Here is a 25938-nt window from a genome sequence, read left to right on the forward strand (position 1 = left end):
ACCAGAGTGAATTTGCCGGCAAACGTATGTTTTCCCTTTTGTTTTCTCCTTAATTACAATCTGGAAACGTCGGCTAGTAGGCGCTTCTTTCCGCCAACCCCTCTTAGAAAGCTGGAGCTTTCAACTCAAGGTAACAATATCCCTAAGAACACATTAGCTGGTGCACTTTGCTTTTCAATATTTTTTAAAATGATATGAAGAAAAAAAAAAGAATTTAGCCGCAGACACCAAAGCACTCAGCTCTGCCAAGAGTTAGCATAAATACGGAGCCACCCACTTTACTTCGGGAGCGCGCACCGTCTAGGGTCGCCTCTTCGGGAGCTGCTTAACCCCGCCCACGGCGTGCTCCCGTCAAAAAATAGTGCGCGTGCACGGCGATGGGCGGGCCCGGACGCCTCTCTCCTGGGGTTGTTTTCCGGTCTTGAAAAATCGGGCGAGCGGAGCGGAGCCGAAGAGGCTCGGAGAGGCGGCCTCTTTGCTTGTTTCAGTCGCCATGGGTTTCTTGGGCCGCTTGTATCTGCTGGGCCTCCCGCTGCTCCTCTGGACTCTGAATACCATGGTCCTGGGCACTCTGGCGGCCGCTGGCCAAGAAAGTAAGAGACTCCGGAGCTGCTATGGGACATGGGCGGTATATACTATAGAGGCTACCGTGGGGATTGTTCGGGAATGTCGTCGGAGCAGTTGCGAGGCTCCTTGTACACTTTGTGCCGCCGCTTCGGCTTTTTCGTCTCTTCGGCTTTGAGTCCCGAATTTAAAAAGCAAAGAAGAGCAGCGGGTGTATTTTGGGGAATGGGGGAGAGGGGAATAGGAGCCGCCACCCTTGTGGTCTGGTCTCCGGATCGCTGCGCTTGCTCTAATACGGGTGTCGAGGTGAGAAAGAAACCTGTAACTCAAGAGTGGACAACGATCTGTGGCTCTGCAGATGTTGAACTAAAGCGCTCAGCGTGCCTCGTAATTTGGAATTAATGGGAGGTGCGGTTTGTCAGCATCTGCAAAGCTGCATATTTGTATTCCAGAGCACTGGTGTTTAATCTGTTACATAACTATTGAATTGATTTAAAGTTTGTTTTTACTGTATTCAACGTCGTCTTTCCCTTTTCCAATGTTTAAAATTCAAAATACTATGAAAGTGACCCACAACAAAAAGCATTCTAAAAACACGGTACCAGTTTTCCCATCGCATAGGAGATACGAAGTATGTTGCTTCAAAACTTTTATATCGATAAATATTTCAACTGTAATTAAAACTGAATTTATACTTCCCTGAACTCACTGGATCTGAGTAAAGGGTAGATAAGAATGCAATCTGAGATGGCTTAAAGTGATGATAGCTGTAGACTAGAGGTCTCTTCCCGCCCCCCCCCCGCCCCCAACGTCCTATTACGATCCAGCTACAAAATTGGAAGTGAATGTTGGGTGAGTGAGTGAAACCAAAATCATCCTCCCCTCCTGGCCATGTCTTCCACAAAACCGGTCCCTGGTGTCAAAAAGGTTGGGGACCTCTCTAGACAATCCAAAAAGGGAATTCTGTATGTATGTCTCTCTGTATGCCTTTGAGTTAATGTTGCTTCCTGAGACTGCCTGTACAAGTCTCTAGTTTCCTTGTAAAGTTGTTTTTGAAAGTGGTTGTCGGTGCCAGTTTCCTAGGGCTGAGTGACTGGCCCAAAGTCACCCAGCTGACTTCATGCTCAGGTAGGATTAGAACAAACAGTTTCTGGATTCCAGCCTGGTGCCCATACAAAACTGGCTTTCAAAATGGGATATAGCACTGGTATAATAATTTACATCTAATCCTGTTGATTTGCGTTCTTTGGACACAAACTCTGGCATTTGAGTTTGTGTCCAATTTAATTTGTATAAAGCAGGATTATGATGTATCCCTATCAGTATTATATGTAAATGAAATGTCTGACCTGATGCAACTACTGACCTGATGCAACTAATGCAACTACCAGAATGCTAAAGCATTTGTTCTTGTACTTGAACGAAGTACATATAACCTGTTAAGAATTGTGTAAGGCTCTTTGAAAGTCAGTTTGATGTAAGGTTAAGGTAGAAACCAGAAGACCATGAGTTCTAGTCCTAGTCCTGCCTTAGGCACAAAGTGAACTCCATAATGTTGGGCTAGTCATTTTCTCTGAGCTCTAGGAAGGAGGAACAGGGAAAAACCACTCTGATCTTTGCCAAGAAAACTAGAGGGACTTCTCCAGGAAGTCTGTGAGAATCGGACATAAATGGAAAAAAGACTGCTGTTTTTATAGAAGAGAAGCTTAACAGCTGTCTTTAAGGCAAGGGTGTCAAACTCAATTTCATTAAGGGCAGCATCAGGTTGTGTTTGACTTTGGGGCGGAGGTGAGGGGGCATGGCCATAGTGGGCATGGCCAACTTGACGTCACTTGTGTCAGAGGCATCTGTGGTGGCCATAACTCTCTGCTAGTGAAAACGGGCTCCCAAGCTACATTTTTGGCTGCAATGGCCTCCTGCAACCCTCTGCCAGCTCCCTTTTTGCCTGCAGAGGCCCTGCAAGCTGGTCCTTCCATGTTTCCAGGGGGGCCCACGGGGGGGGGGGGGGCGGACGACAGATCCAGCCCCCAGGCTTTGAGTTTGACACTCCTGCTTCAACATATAAAAATAATGTGTTGGATGTTCACTTACTGTTATCTCTCCAAACAAGAAGTAAGTATTATTACAGACAAATAGCTTTGATTCTGGACATTCAATCACAAAGGATCCAGCTTTATGTCTGACTGCAAAACAAAACAAACAAAGACAGGAGAGAAGCTGGGAAAATGAAGAGATTAACTTAATTATTAACTTATTTTCACAGTGGGGTGCCAGAAGTACACAAATAAAACTTGTGAAGAATGCCTGAAAAATGTCACAGTAAGTAACATAATTAGTAAACAGCTGTTCTCTAAATAAAATCCTGATCTACACTTGCTTCATGCAGTGATTTCAAGGGCAGCCTAATCTAGAGCTGTTCAGATATTCTGATTTATATAACAAGTTCCAGTGTTATAAAGTACCATACCTAGTGTCATAAAAATGATTTCTGCATATGTTATAGAATATATGTACATATTTACCCAGCTTCCTGATTAGGATATCACATGACTGTGTATTAGATAGTGGGCTGTTGAAATAGAAACAGGTGATTATATATATTTTATTTAAGCCTAGGAATGGTAATGTAGTAGAAAAAAGTCTTAATTTTCAAGCAGAATTGTTTATATATTTTATTATGTTTGTTTAAAAATGTGATAAGTTAAATTTCAAGAAAGTGCTGCGATTTCTTTTCTTATAAGGTTATAATGCTCTGAAAAACCCATGCACACCCAATTTTAAATGGTTGCTAAATTCTGTTTAGAAACATGTTGAATCATATAATTATCGAACCTAAGCTAATGCTAAAGATTGAGGAAGGAAGAAACAGTTTTATTTGTTCTCAAAAGTTATATTTTAATTATACGGAAATGGTATATTACTAATGAATACAGTTCAGTTTTGTACATCAATTACTCAGTATGATGCCTAGGGATATCAATGTTCTTGCAGATATCTTCCCTATTTCATCTGACTTTTTGCAATTGCTAATACTTATAAAAACATCAGGATAAAAAGCTCTAGCTTCCATTATCATAATTTCCAAGAATGCCTTGAGGTTACAAATAATTTAATAGTGTGAGTCATAAGATGGTGAAATGCTGCTCAGCCATAAAATGTATATTCTATCTGTTTGCACAATGGATTGGCTATTGTTAAAAAAAAAGTTTGTCATGCAAAAGAAAGCTAATTACATCTGTTTTATTTCTGATTTATGTTTATGCTAACTTTCTACTTAAAAAGGATTTCTGAAAGTGCAAACCAAAATGGTGCAAAAGTAATCTTACTGAATAATATTAGCCTAACTACATTTGCATTGCAGCTCTGTGTATTCTAACTTGAGAATTGGCCCCATTGGGCTTTATTCTGAGAATTGGGAATGCAACTGAGAATGTTTCAATACTTGAGCTGTTAATTACTAGTGGGCCCCTAGAGTCTCTTGCTCTGCTCTGCAGAATTTGAGCTGCACTGGTGAAGTTACCTTTTTTTAAAATGAACAGAGTAAGAACCAGCGCATTTAAGAAGCACACCTTGTTCTTGCTGTTGGTTTGTAATAATCCTCAGAAGGGAGAAAGAATTACAGCATCCATTCTTCAAAACCTTGTATACATTCCAGGAGGTAGAAATGTTTGGTATGGCACAGGACACATCAGGTCTGAATTTCGGTCCCCATTTGGTTGGAATTTACAGAATTTGTAGTCTGAAACTAAATTGTCTATTAGTATCCAGTTGCATGATTTGTTTAGAATTAATGTTTTGGGAAGGTTTCATTCTTCTAAGCCTGCTGTTTGCCTGAATTAAATCTCATAATTGTTTTTAGCTTTTTTTAATCCATTTCTACCCATTAGTGCAAAAGACAAAGTTAAAAATGGGGAACTGAGAGAAAGAGTTATCTTAAACAATATTTTGTCTTAGGTCGGAAGGGTGGCAAAAATGCAAGACATCAGAATGGGAAAGAGTCAGATGCATGACATGTGGCATCTTAGTGGTATGAAAGGGAAATGTTGCCCTATAAATGAGAACAGAAAGTACTTTATTCAAGGAGAAGCTAGTTAAAGAGGAAAATGGCATTAAAGATGATTATGTATTACAGTAGCTTATAGGAAGGTTAAAGCAAAAACATGAAAAATGAAAATCATCAACTTGCTAAAAAATTTATATGAAACAAATACTAGGGGAAAGAAGAAAATGTTTACAATCATTAAAAATATTTTATTGTTTTTAATTGTTTGGAAAAATGAGCTAAACTGCCTTTTCACACTTTTGAAATTGAAATGGATAAATTTTGGAAATGTATAAAGTTAGCAATACTTTAAACTCCAAATTAAGTTCCATACTAGCCAAGAATCAATGTTATAGCTTTGTTGTTTGACAGGAGCAGAGAAGCTTCCTGTACAAAATTAACATTTCATAAGGCATTATGAAGGATAGGAGTTGTAAAAAATCTCTTCAGCAATTATTTTGTTTCCTATGGTTGTCATAATAGAGCCTGTACTGCAACTCAGTTAGCAAATGCATTGGCCAGGCACTTTGCCATGTTACATGTGCATAAAGTCCAATTGGCTATTTTATACATGTATACAGTAGTGCTATGCATGCAAACGAAATCTGAAGGATATTCATGTATAGCAGACAGCATTCCCCTCATTAATCCATTAAAGTGAGAGCTTACTGTTATCTTCTGTGGTTTATATATCAGCTGATTTGCTTACTAAGCATTGTGTACAATAATAAACTGCATTGATGCATTTTATACTTATTTGAAATATAAATATTTGATCAAAAAATGGAAATGCATGATGGAGATAAAAGTGGATAAAATGACTACAAATCACTGCAAAGAATATAATTTTATAGTCTATATTGCTTTATAGAGTGAGCATAACATGTACTGTTTCCGACAAAGAAACCTGTAAAGCTGAAGAATCTCTTAATCTTATATGAGAATATGAAAATTATAATTGTCAAATAACGTACTGATGTACACATTAGGACAATATGAAAAGCTTCAGGTTCCATTAGGAAAGTGATGCAAACCGCATGATACAGGAAAATATGTAACTTTGAATCAGTGTATTCAAATACTGACAATTTATCTTGGGAACAGAATATTCTTTAAACAGGTGGCAGTTATTGCAACTACCTGAAAATCAAAGGTGGAAAAAGCTGCCTTGATGAATATTGAAAAACAGGATGTGCAGCATCTAGCGTGGCTTAACTTTTGTGAGGCATGGGGCAAAGATTGAAGAAAAATCTTGCTGGAAGTTGAGAAATGCTCTGCTTTAAATTTTAGCTAACAACCATTGACAGAGCTCACTTTTTAATTAACTAATCTATCAGTTTAAGCCTGCTTGTATGTTTGCAAGTTAAAGTTCTTAAATCAAGCATTTCTAAAGCCTTTGATTAGGACAAAAGTATTATTCAGTTCTGGAACTTAATTGGACTCGCTGTACTCCATTGGCACAAAATACTCTTACTGATTAACAGAAATCCTGCTTATCCAGAGGGTTTATATCAAACGATTTAAATGCTGTTCGCAAGTTTTTACCTATTTGCTTCTCTGTTCTTTACTTTGCAAATGTTCTGGTTTATAAATTTCTGTACCTTTTTCATAATAGTAAATGCATAATGTGTGTGCTCCTTTTTTCCTTAAAATTCTGAATTGGATTTTTTTTTCTCTTTTTTTTTTCTTGGATTCTCTTGGCATAGTATGTGCTAAATTCAGCATTTTGATAAGAAGCATTGTTGAATCCGTTTAATGAATAGCCTTCTGTTTTCATGGGGAAACAAATGTTTTTAAAAGTGCAGGACAGAAACTGCATTGGTCATTTCTGCTGATGACCTGTGGCAGAACCTGGATGAGGACTATGACCCTATTCTGTTGGATTTCTTGGCAGTCTTTAATAGCATCAAAAATATCACCCTTCTGGATGCCTGGACTGAAAGGGATAGAAATTGGGGACACTGTTCAGTGGTGGCTCTGCTCTTTCCTGAATGGATGTTCTCAGTTAGGAGTGACGGGGAGGATGAAAGGTTGAGCCATTGGGCAGTCAGTATAAAATGCCACAAGGCTTGACTCTTTCATTTCATTTAATATCTACATTGAGCCCTTTGCTCAACTTGTGTACCACTGATAACTATTCTTATGTAATAAAGATCACTCATCCTTTGTCACAGTTTGGATAATTTATTGTTACTTAAGCTATAGGCGCCTGCCCTTGAAAGCCATCTAGAAACTCCAGCTATAGCAAAGATAGCAGTCCACCTATGTGCATGGATAGTTTATTATTGCCATATAAAATTGGTTCCATGATTGGTTGGTTTCTGAGCGTAATTCAAGGTGCTGGTGATAGCCTATAGCATTCTACATCGCTTGAAGCCTGAACATCTCCCAGATTACTTACCTGGTATAAAATCTTCTCAAGGCATGCCAACAGGGAATATCTACTAAGGGTTCCCAATCATACATGACAGGACTTGGAAGTGACCATTTTCTGCTGAAGCTCCCTTATTATAGAATGTCTTGCCACCAGAAATGGGACTTTGATCCTATTCTTGAGATATAGGAAGCTAGTAAAACTTTTTTTAAAAAAGAAAATGTATCTGAGCTAAATGCCATATTATGGTGATGACAATTGTGATTCATTATTGTATTGATATAAATATTATTGTACTTTTTATTTTTATTACTCTTTGACTCTCATGCTACTTCAGGCCCCTTACAGAAACAACACCCCCCAAAGTTTTGTAATGCATAATAAAATACTGATTCATTTATTAATTGACTTTTGCAATCTCTCTTAGCTTGTGTTATTTAATCACATTTTTTCTTCTTCTAGTGTTTATGGTGCAGCAGCAGCAAAAAATGCGTGGAGTATCCTGTTCGGAATATCCTCCCTCCAAGTTCTCTTTGTGCACTGAGCTCTGCACGCTGGGGCGTATGTTGGGGTAAGTTCGCTCAAGAAATTTTCTTTTAGTTGTCATTACTATGTTATGTTTCAGACAATACCCTTTTCCTCCTTCAAATATTTCATATTACTGTAAAGTCTTGTAGGATTAACTTCTTAACAGGAGCTTACAGTTTCTTTGCAACAAGTACAGTTCAAATTACCATGGTTTTCAAGGTGATTGGAGCAAAACCTCTTTTATATCAGTATCTCCCAGTTGTATCATACAAATATTTAATGAATTAAAAATTTATCAGTAGCTAATCAATACAAATATTAACTCTGTGGTGATTGTACAAGGAATTGCAAATAGAGTCAGTTTGGTTAAAGTATTGGCCTAGAAACCAGGAGACTGTGAGTTCTAGTCCTGCCTAAGGCATGAAAGCCAACTGAGCGAATTTGGACCACTCACATACACTTAGCCTAAATCTCACAGGGTTCACAGGGTTGCTATTATGGAGAAAATAGGAGGAAGGATTATTAGGTATGTTTGCCACCTTGAGTTATTTATAAAATAATAAAGGCTGGATAATAATCTAATCAATTAATAAATTAATTAAAATATAACTCATATCATTCTCTGCCTGACTGCAGCATTTGGTAACTTGAAAATATGCAGCTTCTGATTTTGAAAGTTCATATTCATGTCTATGAGAGTTAAAAAAAATTGGGGAGGGGGAATTTTAGTGGCAGCTGATTTCCCCCCCCCATTTCAAATTTCATATTCATGACTATGAAAGTTAAAATTTGGGTGGGAGGGAAATCAGCTGCCAGTGAGACTAAATATATTCAATTCTTTTTACTGCAGAGAGCTTTAATTTGCCTCTTCATAACTCATTTGTATGAAACTTGTCTAACATATATATAGATTCCTCAAGATACAAGCTTTCAATCTTTGCTTGAAATATTTTGTCTTTTAAAATAAACAATTAGGACTTTAAATTGACTAAATGAATATTTCTTCGGCAGTTAGTTTCCACACTAACTTTTTTGTGTTTAAATATTTCAGTGAATTTTGAAGCACTGATCATTACCATGTCTGTAGTGGGAGGAATAATCCTTGTCACACTTTTCATCTGTTGCTGTTTCTGCTGCAGGAAAAAAAAGAACAGAAAGCAAGTATCAATTGATTTTGGGAGAATTTTATATTAGAATAGCAATATGTTTTACTATAGTTTTTATTAAAGATATAGTTTTTATTAAATATTTTATTAAAGTTTTACTATAGTTTTTATTAAAGAATAAAAATACAAATTTTGAAAGAGGAGTAATAAGTAAAAAAAAGAGAGACAAATGAAAAATGGCAATAGCACTTAGACTTATATACTGCTTCACTGTGGCTCCTCAAGTTATAAAGAAGCACATAAAATTTATAATTTACACTCTTTCTCTAAGATTATTATCTAAAATTGCTTTTTTTCCTTGTCCTTTTCTGGGAGAGCTTTTGTTACATAAAATGTCCCCTCATAAAAGCTGTACTTGTGCCCCAAACAATCTTTATGTCTGTACCTTTATTAAGATGAATAAAAATTCTTCTAACCTTTTTTTCAATCATCCAATACAACTGCTTTCTAAAACAATGTTTCATTTAACCTCCCTCTGAAAGAACCACTTTTTTAAGTGCTAAAGTCTCTGGGTTGTGTCTGAAAAGGTCTTTGGCAGTATCTCCACTCTTTGAACAATATTCTTCAATTCTTGAAAAAGATCTACAGGTTGTCCTTGAGTTACGACCACAATTGAACTCAAAATTTATGTTGCTAAGTGAAACATTTGTTAAGTGAATTTTACCCCATTTTACGACCTTTCTTGCCACAGTTGTTAAGTGAATCACTACAGTTGTTTAGTTAGTCACATTGTTGTTCAGTGACTCTGGCTTCCCCATTGACTCTGCTTGTTAGAAGGTCGCAAAAGGTGATCACATGACCCAAGGACATTGCAATGGTCATAAATATGAACCAGTTGCTGAGCATCTGAATTTTGATCATGTGACCATAGGAATGCTGCAACTTTCATGAGTGTGAAAAATACTCATTTCACTTTTTTCAGCACCGTTGTAACTTTGAACACTCACTAAATGAACTGTTGTAAGTTGAGGACTACCTGTACTGTATGTATTTGAACAAAAATAAGTATATTCTTTTGCACCACCATTCTTGTATCTCCATGCATCCACAATTCTAAGTTGTCTATATTTTTAAAAAAACCCTTACCTTTACTTTGTGTCATTTTAATATCTTTCTCAAAAATTCAATCTTTTTGTTGACACATTACTCCATTACTCTCCCATTAAAACCAGCTTTCATATGGTAAGTCTGTTAGTTTATCCATAAGTCCTTTGTAAAATGTTATTTTAGCTTTATTTGACGAAACCAGGGGAGTTCGTTCCAAAGAGTAGCCCCCACAGAGAAGGATCTTCCTCTGGGGCCGCCAGCCGACATTGTCTGGCGGACGGCACCCTGAGAAGGCCCTCTGTGGGAGCGCACGGGTCGGTGGGAGGCATGAGGTAACAGAAGGCGGTCCCGTAAGTACCCAGGTCCCAAGCCATGGAGCGCTTTTAAAGGTGGTTACCAAGACCTTGAAATGCACCAAAGGCAACAGGAAGCCAGTGCAGTCTGCGAGGAGAGGTGTCACATGTGAGCTACGCGTGACTCTCTATCACCCGCGCAGCTGCATTCTGGACCAACTGAAGCCTCCGAGGGCATCTCAAGGGGAGCCCCATGTAGAGAGCATTGCAATAATCCAGGCGGAGGTAACCAGAGCGTGAGTGACTGTGCATAGGGCATCCCGATCAAGGAAGGCGAACTGGCGCACCAGGCGAACCTGGTGGAAGGCTCTCCTGGAGACGGCCGCCAAATGATCTTCAAACGACAGCCGCATCCAGGAGAACACCCAAGCTGCGCACTCCTCCTTTGGGGCCAATAACTGCCTCAACAGTCAGCTGCGGCTGCAGCTGACTGTATCGGGTGCCGCATCCACAGCCACTCCGTCTTGGAGGGATTGAGCTTGAGCCTGTTCCTCCCCATCCAGACCCGTGACCTCCAAACACCGGGACAGCACTGACAGCTTCGCTGGGGTGGCCCGGGTGAAAAGTACAGCTGAGTATCATCAGCGACAGTTGATATCTCACCCCAAAGCCACTGATGATCTCACCCAACGGTTTCATATAGATGTTGAACAGGAGGGTGAGAGAATCGACCCCGCGGCACCCCACAAGTGAGGTGTCTCGCGGCCCACCTCTGCCCCCTGTCAACACTGCTCATGCATCGTCGGAGAGATAGGAGGAGAACCACCGATAAACGGTGCCTCCCACTCCCAATCCCTCCAACCGGTGCAGCAGGATACCATGGTCGATGGTATCGAAAGCCGCTGAGAGGTCTAATAGGACCAGAGCAGAGGAATAACCCCTGTCTCTGGCCCTCCAGAGATCATCCACCAACGCGACCAAAGCTGTCTCCGTGCTGTATCCGGGTCGGAAACCGGACTGGAACGGGTCTAGATAGACGGCTTCATCCAGGTACTGGGGTAGCTGCCAGTGAAGCGAAGGTTGGAGACCGGACGGTAATTACCTAAAATAGCTGGGTCCAGGGAAGGCTTCTTGAGGAGGGGTCTCACCACTGCCTCCTTCAAGGCAGCAGGGAAAACTCCCTCCAACAAAGAAGCGTTGGTAATCCCCTGGAGCCAGCCTCGTGTCACTTCCCGGGAGGCCAGCACCAGCCAGGAAGGGCACGGGTCCAGTAAACATGTCGTAGTATGCAGCCTCCCCAGCAACCTGTCCACGTCCTCGAGAGTCACAGGGTCAAACTCATCCCAAATAACCTCCACAAGACGCGACTCCGCCTCCCACCTGGATCATCCCACTCGTCCAAGCCGTCCCGGAGCTGAACGATTTTGTCGTATAGATAACCACTAAACTCCTCGGCACGGCCCTGCAACGGGTCATCCCGCACCTCCTGATGAAGGAGGGAGCGGGTCACCCGAAACAGGGCGGCCGGGCGGTTATCTGCCGACGCAATGAGGGTGGAAGCATAGGAACGCCTCGCCTCCCTCATTGCCACTAGGTAGGTCCTAGAATAGGATCTAACTAGTGTTCGGTCAGCTTCTCTAGGCGTCTTCTCCGGCGTTTCATCTCTCTCAGCCCCTCGGAGAACCAAGGGGCCGGGCGAGGCCTACGCCGGGTCAGAGGCCGCAAGGGCACGACACGGTCCAAAGCTCCAGCCGTTCCCAGGCCGCAACTAGCTCTTCAGCAATAGCACTTAGACTTATATACTGCTTCACTGTGGCTCCTCAAGTTATAAAGAAGCACATAAAATTTATAATTTACACTCTTTCTCTAAGATTATTATCTAAAATTGCTTTTTTTCCTTGTCCTTTTCTGGGAGAGCTTTTGTTACATAAAATGTCCCCTCATAAAAGCTGTACTTGTGCCCCAAACAATCTTTATGTCTGTACCTTTATTAAGATGAATAAAAATTCTTCTAACCTTTTTTTCAATCATCCAATACAACTGCTTTCTAAAACAATGTTTCATTTAACCTCCCTCTGAAAGAACCACTTTTTTAAGTGCTAAAGTCTCTGGGTTGTGTCTGAAAAGGTCTTTGGCAGTATCTCCACTCTTTGAACAATATTCTTCAATTCTTGAAAAAGATCTACAGGTTGTCCTTGAGTTACGACCACAATTGAACTCAAAATTTATGTTGCTAAGTGAAACATTTGTTAAGTGAATTTTACCTCATTTTACGACCTTTCTTGCCACAGTTGTTAAGTGAATCACTACAGTTGTTTAGTTAGTCACATTGTTGTTCAGTGACTCTGGCTTCCCCATTGACTCTGCTTGTTAGAAGGTCGCAAAAGGTGATCACATGACCCAAGGACATTGCAATGGTCATAAATATGAACCAGTTGCTGAGCATCTGAATTTTGATCATGTGACCATAGGAATGCTGCAACTTTCATGAGTGTGAAAAATACTCATTTCACTTTTTTCAGCACCGTTGTAACTTTGAACACTCACTAAATGAACTGTTGTAAGTTGAGGACTACCTGTACTGTATGTATTTGAACAAAAATAAGTATATTCTTTTGCACCACCATTCTTGTATCTCCATGCATCCACAATTCTAAGTTGTCTATATTTTTAAAAAAACCCTTACCTTTACTTTGTGTCATTTTAATATCTTTCTCAAAAATTCAATCTTTTTGTTGACACATTACTCCATTACTCTCCCATTAAAACCAGCTTTCATATGGTAAGTCTGTTAGTTTATCCATAAGTCCTTTGTAAAATGTTATTTTAGCTTTATTTGGAGTATAAATTCCCTTTGTCAGTGTTGGTCCCATGCAAATAGCTTCAACCCTACATATCTACCATAACTATTAGTCAAAATTAGTTCTGGTTGTAATTAGGGGTTTATATATAAACCATTTCTCTTTCTGGCTCCTGCTGAAATAAATTATTTACCCACATTTTTGCAAATCAAATATTTTGTCTCCTTTTTTCTTATATGCATTTATTTTAACAAGTTACAAAAAAATAACAAATTTGGAAGGGACCTTGGAGTTCCTCTACTCCAACCCTGCTTAAATAGGAGACTCTATACCATTTCAGAGAAATGATTGTCCAATCTCTTCTTAAAAACCTCCATGGATGCAGTACCCATAACTTCTGAAGGCAGGCCATTCCACTAATTAATTGTTCTAACTGTCAAGAAATTTCTCCTTATTTCTAGGTTGCTTCTCTCCTTAATTAGTTTCCATCTATTGCTTCTAGTTCTGCCTTCAGGTGCTTTGGAGAACAGGTTGACTCCCTCTGCTTTGTGGCAGCCCTTAGATATTGATAGATAGATAGTCCATCTTTTCATTAAACTTACTCAACTATTCTTCCTGCAACTATTTTTCATACATCATAAAATATTCATACCTTTTAGTCTCCAATCCCCTAATTATCTTTGTTGCTTTTGTTTGCACTCTTTTTAGAGTCTCAACATCTTTTTTATATTTTGACCAAAATTGGATGTAATATTCCAAGTGTGGTCTTACCTAGGCATTATAAAGTGGTACTAACATTTCACATGATCTTATGCCTTACATATTGTTTCATTTTCTTTTATAATGAAATAATTGTCTTTCTTTTTGAGGAGCATTTGCTCTATTTATACTCCACATTAGGCATTTAAAGAGAGCCAGTTTGTTTAATGGCAAAGGCATTAGGCTAGAAACCGGGAGACTTTGGGTTCTAGTCTTCTTCTTCTAGTCTTTGAGTTCTTCTTCTGCGCATGCGCGAGTATGGCGGCGACTTGATCCTCTTGAAGACAGCAGGCTGGGTTCCCTAGGCCGAGAAGCTGTATGTGCCGACCGCCAAGCTGCCTGAGTTTTCCGCCTCGTATTCCATCGTTTCGGCAACTGAGAGAGAGGTCTTTGGGCCTCGTTGGCTCCTCGGCTGCCGAGAACGGGGCTGAAGTCCTGATCGAGCAGCAGATGGCGGCGGCCATTTTGGGGGGTGCGGAACGGCGCTCTTTGAAGATGGCCTGCCGGACTGCTGTTTACTAGCCGCTAATGACATCGGCGGCTAGAACTCCTGCCGCATTTGGTAGCAGCGGCTTGGATATCAGCGGCTCTGGTGGCGCTGGTGGGCGGAAATCACTATTAATTGAACACTAACTGCGAACAACATCGGCGGCCAGGATTTTTTGCCGCATTTGACATCAGCGGCCTTGGACTCTGGCGGTTCTGGCGGTCGATATTTTGTCGGAATTTTGTCGCCATATTTGACATCAGCGGCAGTGTGGACGGAACTTTCATCAGTCCAAAGTTTCATCAATTTCCATTTACCAGTCGCTCCACTGGCCTGGTCCTTAACTATGATCAGGCTCTTGGTTTCAGATGGTGATTTCCCTGCAGCGGCGCACCGGACCGCTATTTTCATCAGTGGCCTACGGACAGCCCGATCCCCGATGGCGTTCTTCTGTGAGGTTCGTCTTAATACTACTGGTCTGCGGAAGTTCCCTTCGTTTTTAGACTTGTTGGCTTTGGCTGATCCCTTTGATCTTTCAGCCTTTATGGGTCTTGCGGCCATTTTGTGGCATGGGTCAGCGTTCCGGCCTGGTCTGGCCTGTTCCCCAGGCCGCAATTATCATCAGCGGCTGAAATGGTGGGGCCTGACTTTGGCCATGATAGTCATCAGCTGTTTCCCGGCCCAAACTTTTGGCCATGGCTCGACTCCTGGTTGCAATTTTCATCTGCAGCATACTAGCCTTTAATAAGATAACAACATCAACGACAACGTCAATTAATAACAACATCAAGAACAACGATGTGATAGGGATCAAGCAGACAGTGGGGACGGTTTTATGACAACAGCAATATTTATGCCGGCTAGGGATGCCCCTTTTTTCTGCTGTTATTTTAATCTTCCATGAGATATTCGCCTCCCGAACTCTTACGACTGCGAGGTTCCCCCGCCTCGCAGGAATGGCCCTCTGTTTTATCGAGGGCCTACCTTAATGAAGGGTCTTGGGATCCAGAGAGGTGGCATGCGTCGAAGAAGAATCTTTGGGGTTTTTTTAATAGGTTTTTAAATAAGGATTTTTTAAGGGGGGAGAGGGAAGAGACGGGTGGGGGGAGAAACCCGTCTGGGAGGGTTTGTCCAGTCCCTGCGCTTGCTCGCAGCGTTATTCTACCTGGTCCGAAGGCGGGGGGGGAGGGGGGTGTTCCTGGTGTAGAGTGTCGTTCCATCTATACGGTAAGTGGGAGAGGCAGATATGGCGGAAGCGAGGGGCCGTATCGTTCTCTGGGATCACGTGCTCGCTGTCTAAAAGCGATCATGTGCTCCGGCCCCCCAGTCCTTACCCGTTCCCCGGATGGTCAAGACCCTCGGAGTTTGGGCTTTCGGTTGTTGTTGTGCAATGCCCGGTCTATGGTCAATAAGGCCCCCCTGATCTGCGATCTTATTCAGGGGGAGTCCGCGGACTTTATGGGCATTACGGAGACCTGGTTGGGTGTACCCCTGGTTGAACTGTGCCCCCCGGGTTTCCGAGCATTCCATCAACCGAGGGCCCAAGGTAGGGGTGGAGGGGTGGCGGTTGTGATTAGAGAAAGTCTAGAGCCGAGGGAGTCCACTGTGCCTCAGATAGCCGGTTGTGAATCCCTCCTTGTGAAGTGGGGCCATAGGAATCAGATGGGTCTGTTGATCACGTACCTGGCTCCTTGCTGCGTGACCACAGCCCTACCCGAGCTGCTGGAGATGCTTGTTGGAGTGGCAGTTGAGATTCCCAGACTTTTGGTCATGGGGGATTTCAACTTGCCATTGGCCAGCTTGTCATCGACGGCGGTGCGGGAGTTCCAGGCTTCCATGACGGCCTTGGACCTGATTCAAGTAACTGATGGCCCTACACACAGTGGGGGAGGCACACTGGACCTGATTTATATCTCTGGACAGTGGTTAAATGATCTGGAATTAGGAGATTTAGTGACAGAACTTGTGTCATGGTCAGATCATTTTCTCCTTCGCCTGGACTTTCGGACCGTTGCTCACCACCGCAGGGAGACGGAACCAATGCGTTGGTTCCATCCCAGGCGCCTGATGGACCCTGAGAGGTTCCTGACGGAGCTTGGGCCATTCCCTGAGGTTCTTGCCCACGGCATGGCTGAAGAACTAGTTGCGGCCTGGGAACAGGCCGCGGCCAGAGCTTTGGACCGTGTCGTGCCTTTGCGGCCTCTGACCTGGCGTAGATCTCAATTGGCCCCTTGGTTCTCCGAGGAGCTGAGAGAGATGAAACGCCGGAGAAGACGCCTAGAGAGTACCTGGAGGTCCAGCCGTTCCGAAGCTGATCGGACACTAGTTAGGTCTTTTTCTAAGACCTACCTAGTGGCACTGAGGGAGGCGAAACGTTCTTACGTTTCCACCCTCATTGCGTCGGCAGATAACCGCCCAGCCGCCCTGTTTCGGGTGACCCGCTCTCTCCTTCATCAGGAGGGGCGGGATGACCCCTTGCAGGGACGTGCCGAGGAGTTTAGTGGTTATCTATACGATAAAATCGTTCAGCTTCGGGATAGTTTGGACCAAAATTGCGATGATCCAGGTGAGAGGACGGAGTCTTGTTGAGGTTGTTTGGGATGAGTTTGATTCTGTAGCTCTCGAGGACGTGGACAGATTACTGGGGAGGTTACATGCCACTACATGTTTACTGGACCCGTGTCCCTCCTGGTTGGTGCTGGCCACACAGGAGGTGACACGAGGCTGGCTCCGGGGAATTATAAACTTTGTTGGAAGGGGTTTTCCCCGCCGCCTTGAAAGAGGCGGTGGTGAGACCCCTCCTCAAGAAGCCTTCTCTGGACCCAGCTATTTTGGGAAATTATCGTCCAGTCTCCAATCTTCGCTTTGTTGTGAAGGTTGTAGAGAGTGTGGTGGCATGGCAGCTCCCCCAGTACCTGGATGAAGCTGTCTATCTAGACCCGTTCCAGTCCGGCTTCTGGTCCGGATATAGTACAGAGACAGCTTTGGTCGCGTTGGTGGATGACCTCTGGAGGGCCAGGGATAGGGGTTGTTCTTCTGCCCTGGTCCTATTAGATCTCTCAGCGGCTTTGATACCATCGACCATGGTATCCTGCTGCACCGGTTGGAGAGCTTGGGAGTGGGAGGCACCGTTTATCGGTGGTTCTCCTCCTATCTCTCTGACCGGTCGCAGACGGTGTTGACAGGTGGGCAGAGATCGACCGCGAGGCGCCTTACTTGTGGGGTGCCACAGGGGTTGATTCTCTCACCTCTCCTGTTCAACATCTATATGAAGCCGCTGGGCGAGGTCATCAGTGGCTTTGGGGTGAGATACCAACTGTACGCTGACGATACGCAGCTGTACTTTTCCACCCCGGGCCACCCCAACGAAGCTGTTGAAGTGCTATCCCGGTGCCTGGAAGCCGTACGGGTCTGGATGGGGAGAAACAGGCTCAAGCTTAATCCCTCCAAGACGGAGTGGCTGTGAATGCCGGCACCCCGGTACAGCCAGCTGCAACCACAGCTGACTGTTGGGGGCGAGTCATTGGCCCCAATGGAAAGGGTGCGCAACTTGGGTGTTCTCCTGGATGGACGGCTGTCGTTTGAAGATCACTTGGCGGCCGTCTCCAGGAGAGCTTTTTACCAGGTGTGCCTGGTTCGCCAGTTGCGCCCCTTCCTCGACCGGGATGCCTTATGCACGGTCACTCACGCTCTGGTTACCTCTCGCCTGGATTATTGCAATGCTCTCTACATGGGGCTCCCCTTGAAGTGCACTCGGAGGCTTCAGTTAGTCCAGAATGCAGCTGCGTGGGTGATTGAGGGAGCCTCACGTGGCTCCCATGTAACACCGCTCCTGCGCAGACTGCACTGGCTACCTGTGGTCTTTCGGGTGCGCTTTAAGGTTTTGGTTACCACCTTTAAAGCGCTCCATGGCATAGGGCCCGGGTACTTACGGGACCGCCTGCTGTTACCTTTTGCCTCCTACGCTCACACAGAGAGGTTCTTCTCAGGGTGCCGTCCGCCAAGCAATGTCGGCCGGCAGCCCCCAGGGGAAGGGCCTTCTCTGTGGGGGCTCCTACCCTTTGAAACGAACTTCCCCCTGGCTTGCGTCAATTACCTGACCTTCGGACCTTCCGCCGTGAGCTGAAAACGCACTTATTTATTCAAGCGGGACTGGCTTAAATTTTAAATAACTTTTAACTGGGGTTACTATTTTATGAATTTTAAGGGTTTTAAATTTAATTATTTTAAATTTCGGCCATCTATAGAATATGTTTTTTAATTCTTTGTTTTAATTGTATATTGTACTGTTTTTTAAAATTGGCTGTACACCGCCCTGAGTCCTTCGGGAGAAGGGCAGTATAAAAATCTAATAAATAAATAAATAAATAAATAAATAAATAAATAAATAAATAGTCCTGCCTTAGGCATAAAAACCGACTGGCTGATTTTGGGTTAGTCATTTATCAATCCACAACATTAGGCTCAGATAACAACAACAACAACAGAGTTGGAAGGGACCTTGGAGGTCTTCTAGTCCAACCCCCTGCCAAGGCAGGAAACTTTACACCACTTCAGACAAATGGTTATGCAACATTTTCTTAAAAATTTCCAGTATTGAAGCATTCACAACTTCTGCAGGCAAGTTGTTCCACTCATTAATCATTCTGACTGTCAGGAAATTTCTCTTTTAGTTCCAAGCTGCTTCTTTCCTTGACCAGTTTCCACCCATTGCTTCTTGTTCTGCCCTCAGGTGCTTTGGAGAATAGTTTGACTCCCTCTTCTTTGTGGCACCCCTGAGATAACAAGCTGGTTAGTCAATCTCTGACATAATTAATGGATCCATATTCTGTTGATCTGAAAAAAGCAGACCCTGCACTCCCAGGAAAAACTTTAGGAAGAAAAAAAATAGGACTTTAAACTCCACATAGGCCAGAAACTTAGAAATGTGAATACCTGCAGCATCTAACATGAATTTTTCATTTTCTTGTGGCTGTTTGTCTGGGCTCCTCTGTCACTTCCATTTACATTCCTTCCAATTCCTTGAATGTTTTATTCTAGGAATTCTCTTAATTTTTGGACTGAATTCATTTAAATCTCTGTGTTCAAAAGGAAAGATCACTCTTTCCAATTTATCCTAGTGAAGTGGTATATTTTCTATTTCAACTTGTCAGTAAAAATAAAATACCCTTTTTATTGTGCAGTAGTATGATTCTGATTCAGATTTGTTTAAGTACAGTCATATCTGCATTATTACTCTTAAATCTGAAAGTAAAAAGCGGCTATAAAACGTGGTCTCTCGTCTTCCTCCTAACAAAGTGCACAATAGTATCCCTTGGTACATGTCTTAATTTTGCAAATCGCATGTTGATTCTTTACACTTTGGAGTAATCCCTTTTTTTCTTCCTCCATATCATCTGCATCCCATTCAAAAAAAATCTTAAAAGACTGAGCATCTGACTGACCTCTGATGTCTTCTCCAAGATCCTCTGGAGCAGCTCTAAATCTCAAGCAAAATTATTTTTCTCTCATTCCTATAACGCCAAGTTGACTAAATTCTGTACCCTTAAGGATATAGAAAAGGGTTCAGTCTATTTTTCTATATTTTTAAGTGACACTGTTGATTTCACATTACACTTACCACCATGTTTTGTAAATTGCACTGCCTTTTATCTTTGATGTTGAACAATCTTCATTCCCACAAAGATCTGGTAAATCTGGTCTATTTATTTAATCAATTTCAAATAGCACCAAAAGCACTTTCATCAGAATATTAATCTTTTTACGTTTGTACCATGTCATTCTCTTTATCCATTTATATCTTTCTTAATCAAAATACCTTTGCTTTGTTTTAAAGTGTTTAAAATATTATTTTCCTTTTTGCTTTACTTTCTGTAATTTGGAAGGAATGCTGACTCAGTAGGTGGCTGTTTTCTTTGTCCTGATTTCAAAGACTTTTTCAACTGTAAATTTATTGTATCTGAAAGTGATTAAGAAAGTGTTTCCAAATACTTTGCCAGCCAGAAGTCAGCACTGGTGCCATTCACCCCCTCAGTGCCCTTTCTATACCTTCAGAGACATTTAACCAGCCATAGAATCTCACCTGGATGCCCTAATGGCAGTCTATTTTTGATTATTTTTTTTATGGTTTGATGAGTTTGTAATATGGAATAATGACATATTGCAATCTGTTTGCAATCTTATTTTAAACAGGGCCGATAAAGATGATGAAAAGGCTGCCAGGGAAAGAGAGCAAAGGAGAATTCGGCAGGAAGAAAGGTGCGTTCCTTCTAGTTTAAGGATACCAAGTCAGGCTTGATTTTTCTAGTCTGAGTCATTTCATGCAAATCAAGAATGAAAGCTTGCTTCACAATTGGATGTTTTCTTGAAATTTTGCACAGATACGATAAATAGGAGTGGCAAAAAAAAGGAAATGTGTTTTTCCTTGTGAATGAAGCAAACTTACTGTGATTGAATATTTGTCCAAACTATTTTCCATTTGACCAAAGCAGAACATATAACAATTTCTGATAAGACAAAACCCAGAGTGGTCTTATAGATTGAGAAAGACAAAGCTGCTTCCCTCCTCTGCTTTTTCATTTTTCCACTCCTCCTGTGCCCCAGCCTGCCTGCCAATTTTCCCAGCATCTTCCTTCCCCGTGGCTGCAGTTCCATCTGAATTCAAGCATGATTGACCTACTCACGCTTTCCCTGATCTTTATCCTTTCTACCTTCCAAGTCATTGCTGATGTCCATGCCTTTATCCCACTGTTTACCATTCTGGAAGATGTCTGTGTAGAACACCAAGCACAGATGTTTAAGATCTCATTGTGGGAATCCAAGATGCCCATATATGATGAATTATCTGAAAATTCCATATTAGATTAACTGCATGTGTGCATGGTAATATATCTGTAAATCTGCCAGAATTATGAGTGTCATTCCTAGATCTTTTTATATCTAGATAATGAATGAAAAGTTTGAAAATGTGAATTTCTTTTTTTAAAAGCAAAATTCTTGCATAAAGCAGTCTACATTATTCAAAATATTCTTGAACTTTAAAATGAGATCTGTAAGCTGGGTATGAAGCACCTCATTTTGTAAATACATCCTTTAGTGGAAATTATCTTAATATAGATAAGTCTCAGTTCGTTTTTGTTTTAATGATTTGGACGCAAATGTGTTATTTTTTTAAATTTAGTGTTAGGGATGTACTGAATATAAAATGTTTAGATCAGGCATTATGGGATAGTCTATATCTGGACTGAAATTGTGGAAGTTGTTTTGTGCTGATCGGATTATATGAGACTTTTGTAAAATTTCTGCATTATATACATTCACCTGACAATTGTGTGTGTGGAGCGTGTGGAGGATTTCTGGTAATTGTCTTATAATTCTAACCCATTATATTTTTATTTATTTATTTTTGTTATTTGCTAGATAAAGGGTAATTTGTTTGGATTTCCTCCTCTTTCTTCCATAAAATAACATGCTTAATCTTTCCTATAGGAGAGCAGAGATGAAATCTAGACATGATGAAATTCGGAAAAAATATGGTAATGTGTACTATATTTTATATCTTTTTAAAGTAAAGCCTTTGTTACAAAGCCACTCTTTGTAATAAAATATAGGGGTGAGCTAAACTACCTTATATCATGGTATTTTTGTTACAAAGAATGTTGCTTAACATATTGGTGGGCTCTGATTATAAAGTCCCAAAATAGTTTTCAGCAGGGGTGAAATTCAGCCAGTTCTATCTGGCTCGGGCAAACCAGTAGCGGCGGCTGGGGGAGGCTCCACCCACCCACGCGGACATCATGACATCGCTTTTTTGCAATGATTTTAAGCCTCTGAGCATGTGCAGAATGCTTTGTGCATGCGCGGACGGTCCATGTGAGCGAAGCAAGCACATGTGTGGTGCGGACACATTTGCAAACTGGTAGGGAAGGTAAGTGAATTTCACCCCTGGTGAAATTCTTCCTTTCATGTGTCAGGTTTTGATATGTAAGAAAGTGACTGATACTTCCTGACTCCTACCTCTCAAGTTGAATTTGAAAGGGATGGAGGAAAACAATTGCACTATTATTTGACATAGCAAGAATGGTGTATACCGACTGGTTTTAGTATTTGTGTTTCAGTAATTGTGATATGGACTTTGAAATGTTGTTTAGGATCTTATCTAAAGAATGTATAACATATTTCATATACACATTAGCTGATATTCAGAATTATAAAATGCATGATAGTTCCTTTGCAACTGAAAATGCATATACTTGAGAAAACAATTTTACACAGTAGATATAAATAGCTTAATTGTAATAAAGGTTTAAAAATTATTAAAAAAACAAGTTGTTCATTTAAAGGTGTTGAGCGATTTCTTTTTTCTTACTGTACGTATCATTACATCTGCAATCTGAATTATTAAGTATTGACTATTGTAGGTTCAGGGATAGTACAGATTCAAGCAAAACACAGTCCCATTTTCATGTTTCTTTATTGCAATAATAAAAATATATGCCATAAATTACATTAAACCAGCTTAATTGTTTTATTTTTTCTACCTTATTCTTACTTTATGTATTTCCTACTATTACTGGTACTATGGTCTTATTTTAGCTTGATATTCTTAATTTTAATCTATGTTATAACTTCGTTTTGCATGTTATAGTTTGTTTTGAGGTCCTATATTTCTGTACCTTGTTTTGTTTTTTAATCTGTGTCTTGCTACTTAAAATTAATATTTTAATAATTTTAAATCTGTCTTCTCTGTTCTGTTTTAACCTTTAAGGGCATTTCTGCTGTAAGTTCTTCATATTTTACTCCTTTCCCTGCAAAATCACTTGTTCGTTGATTCCAGCCAATGCACTTCTGTGTTCTCTTCTGACCTCATGTGCTGGCAAAGATCTACTGATAGCTAGAGAGTAGGATTTTGTACAGCTGCCTTATTCCATGATCTGTCCACAGTTCTCTTAGTGCTGCATCCCTGTTAAATTTATGAGGCATCCTTTATTTCACCACGAGGTTGCTGGCCTTCTTCAACTATCTTTCACTGTCCTTAAATGCCCGTATCTACATTCCTAATCTCTTCCGGCTATGGTATCTGTTTAAGGTTCTCTAAACCCTGTTTCTGACATATAACATTGTGGTCTTCATTTTTTAGTAATTGACAACTAATTCCTATTTCCTCTTTTGAGTCATCAGAATGGAGGTGATAGCTAGAAAGCAGAGCTTAAGATTTCTTCTGGTCCTTTGGAGGAAACCCCTCTCTTCAGCCTTAACATTAGATTTTATGACAAAGGTCTCCTGACTTCATTTTGGAAGCCAGGAAAGAACTGGCACATATAACATAAAAGTGTCCAGCACAATAAGAAGTTTTAAGCTTTGCTTCTAGCTGAAAGAAATGGGGTATGAAAACACTTGGAGTGGGGTGGTAGTGTTTACCTTCTGGTGATCAGGAAAGGCTATATGATAAGACCAGCTTCTGTCCCACTGCCTTTTAGACTTTGCCACATACCACTAATATTTTTAATGTTCTAAATATATATATATTTTCTTTCAGGTTTGTTTAAAGAGGAAAACCCATATGCCAAATTTGAAAATAACTAAGATTTCTTTTGAAATACACAAATATCATCTGGCAGTGCTGTCTATATAATGTACAGCTGTGAAAAAAAAGTACATTAGATGCCTTAATTGCAAATAGAAAAATGGTCTTGATGCAAGATGGAGCGTTACAGTGACAGATGAAGACTGAAATTAATGAACAAACCAACATACCTCTAAAACTCTGGAGGCTGCAATATATTCACATTATTTTTTCCTAACTATTAAGCAGATGCTTATACTACTATATTTTGCTTTTTGTGCATTCTTCAATTGCCAGCAAAGTCTTAAGCCAAATTTACTGATAAATTGGGATAGGATGGTACACATACTGTATCCTTTTCATCTGTGACCAACAGTTTGAGACATTTTAATATCAATAGTAGATACAAGGTTTTAAAGATCCTTGTATATACTTAGGAATTTCCTATACAAAAATATCATCCACAAAAGTAACTAAATTATTCCAGAAAGAAATTGCTCTCAAAATATTTTTGTTATCATGGAATTCTAAAGGTCTGCACTTTTATAAATTGATTCTATATTTCTTTGCAAAATATGTATAGTCCTTCTGTTTTGTGCCTTTAAAAATCTACCATAGAAGTCATTAAACTGAATGTTAATAACAGCTTGATACTGCTTTAAACTTTATACTGGTACTCATTTAGCCATATGTATTTAAACTGTAAAGGTTTAGCTATATTCAGTCTTCTTGAATTACTTTAATATTGTAATAAAAATTTGCCAAACTCTGTAATGTATAATATATATCACATTGTATCTTTATGTATCCAAATGGTAACTTATTGTATAATGTCAGAAAGAAGGTCCTTTATAACCACAATGTAAGTTTATGTACTTTAAGTCTTATTGATAAAATCTTTTGGCTTAATGCAATAGTCTGTTTTCAGACAATTCTACATTTTGAGTCTTATGCACTGGAGGGTAAACATTTTTTTTCTGACAAGGCATATCAAGACTAAGAAAAATTGATTTTGTAATATTTAATGTTAATTGGAAAACAAATAATTATTTTCAAAAAAAGATTTAAATGATAACTTTTTTAAAAAGAAAGGGTACTTTTAATTTACAGTTTTTACCCTCGAATATTTTACTTGAGTTCTTTACCTATGAGAAATGAATGAAAGAAAATAAAACAGCAGATTTGGTGAAGAACATGGAACACTGTTAGCCTTAAATTTTTTTCATCTGAAGACAGTTCAAATGTTGATGCCCTGAAATATAGAGTATTCTTCTGTAGTCCTGTGAGTATTGTGTTTCAATTATCTAGTAACTACAATTCCTTTGAAATGTAAATCATATTGACTCTTCAGTTGACAGTTTTATAAAAGTTATAGTGAAGTTTCTCTAAAAATTTCCCTGCTTGAATATATACATTTCCAAAAGATAGAGCACTGTATTACAAAATCTTTCGTGCACATCATTTGTCATATTAAGATTAACAATAGTGAAAAATGTAAAATATTTGGCTAAATAAATTAACATTTTAAAATCTCTTCCTATTAATCTTCAGAACTCTTGATCTTAAAAATCAGAATTTGCATTTGAATGTAGCATTAGGCACTGCCTAAAAACGTTCTCATGAACTATTAGTTAACTTAGAAGTTAACACTGGAATTCCTCTTAAGATATACATTAATCTTGATACAAAATTCATCTTAATGTACTGGAATGATTAATCAGTTCTTCATTAATGTTAAGGATTTCTAAGGACCTTTGAGATTTTTGGTGATCATAAATATTAGCCCATTGCTAACAAAGGTAATCAGTGCCCTCTTGTGTTATTGTAAGTTACTGCTCTCTTGTATGATTCTATGTATCCTCCTACAAAACTGTATTCTCCCCTGAATTGTACCTTGATTGTGCTTCCATTTAGACCAGAAATGTCATAAAATATTTTCTATAGAAGACATCTGGGTGGGGTGGCTACTGTTGGAACTCTACAGCTGATGTACAGATCATAAAAAATTCTTTTAAGCAGGTGTATTTTTAAAATCATTTTAATGGTATTCCAGATCACCTAGCTGTAGTAAAATGTGCATTAAATTCTTGAGATATGAATAACACTGTAGAAACAACTTGTATAAAGGTATTTCTGCATCAGAATTCTGGATTGATGAAATAAGATGTAAAAACTATAACATGCTATACATGTGCAGGTGCTTGAAAATAATGATCAGCCACTAAAAAGTATTAAATCAGTGACTTAGTATTAATTTCTTGCTATTTCCTTGCCACTATAAAATAAAGATTTCGGTGACTGACTTAATGAAA

General features: G+C 40.2%; 1 protein-coding gene across 1 annotated transcript; it reads left to right on the plus strand.

Moving 5' to 3' along the window:
• The first annotated feature begins 378 nt into the window (after positions 1-378).
• Positions 379-25938, plus strand: PTTG1IP (PTTG1 interacting protein). The gene is made up of 7 exons (XM_058187940.1): positions 379-593; positions 2828-2883; positions 7443-7551; positions 8560-8665; positions 20254-20319; positions 21550-21596; positions 23600-25938. Exons 1-7 carry the CDS (start codon positions 494-496, stop codon positions 23644-23646), a joined length of 531 nt encoding a protein of 176 aa, XP_058043923.1. The 5' UTR covers positions 379-493; the 3' UTR covers positions 23647-25938.

This window comes from Ahaetulla prasina, chromosome 6 (assembly GCF_028640845.1).
Source record: "Ahaetulla prasina isolate Xishuangbanna chromosome 6, ASM2864084v1, whole genome shotgun sequence".
NCBI lineage: Eukaryota > Metazoa > Chordata > Lepidosauria > Squamata > Colubridae > Ahaetulla > Ahaetulla prasina.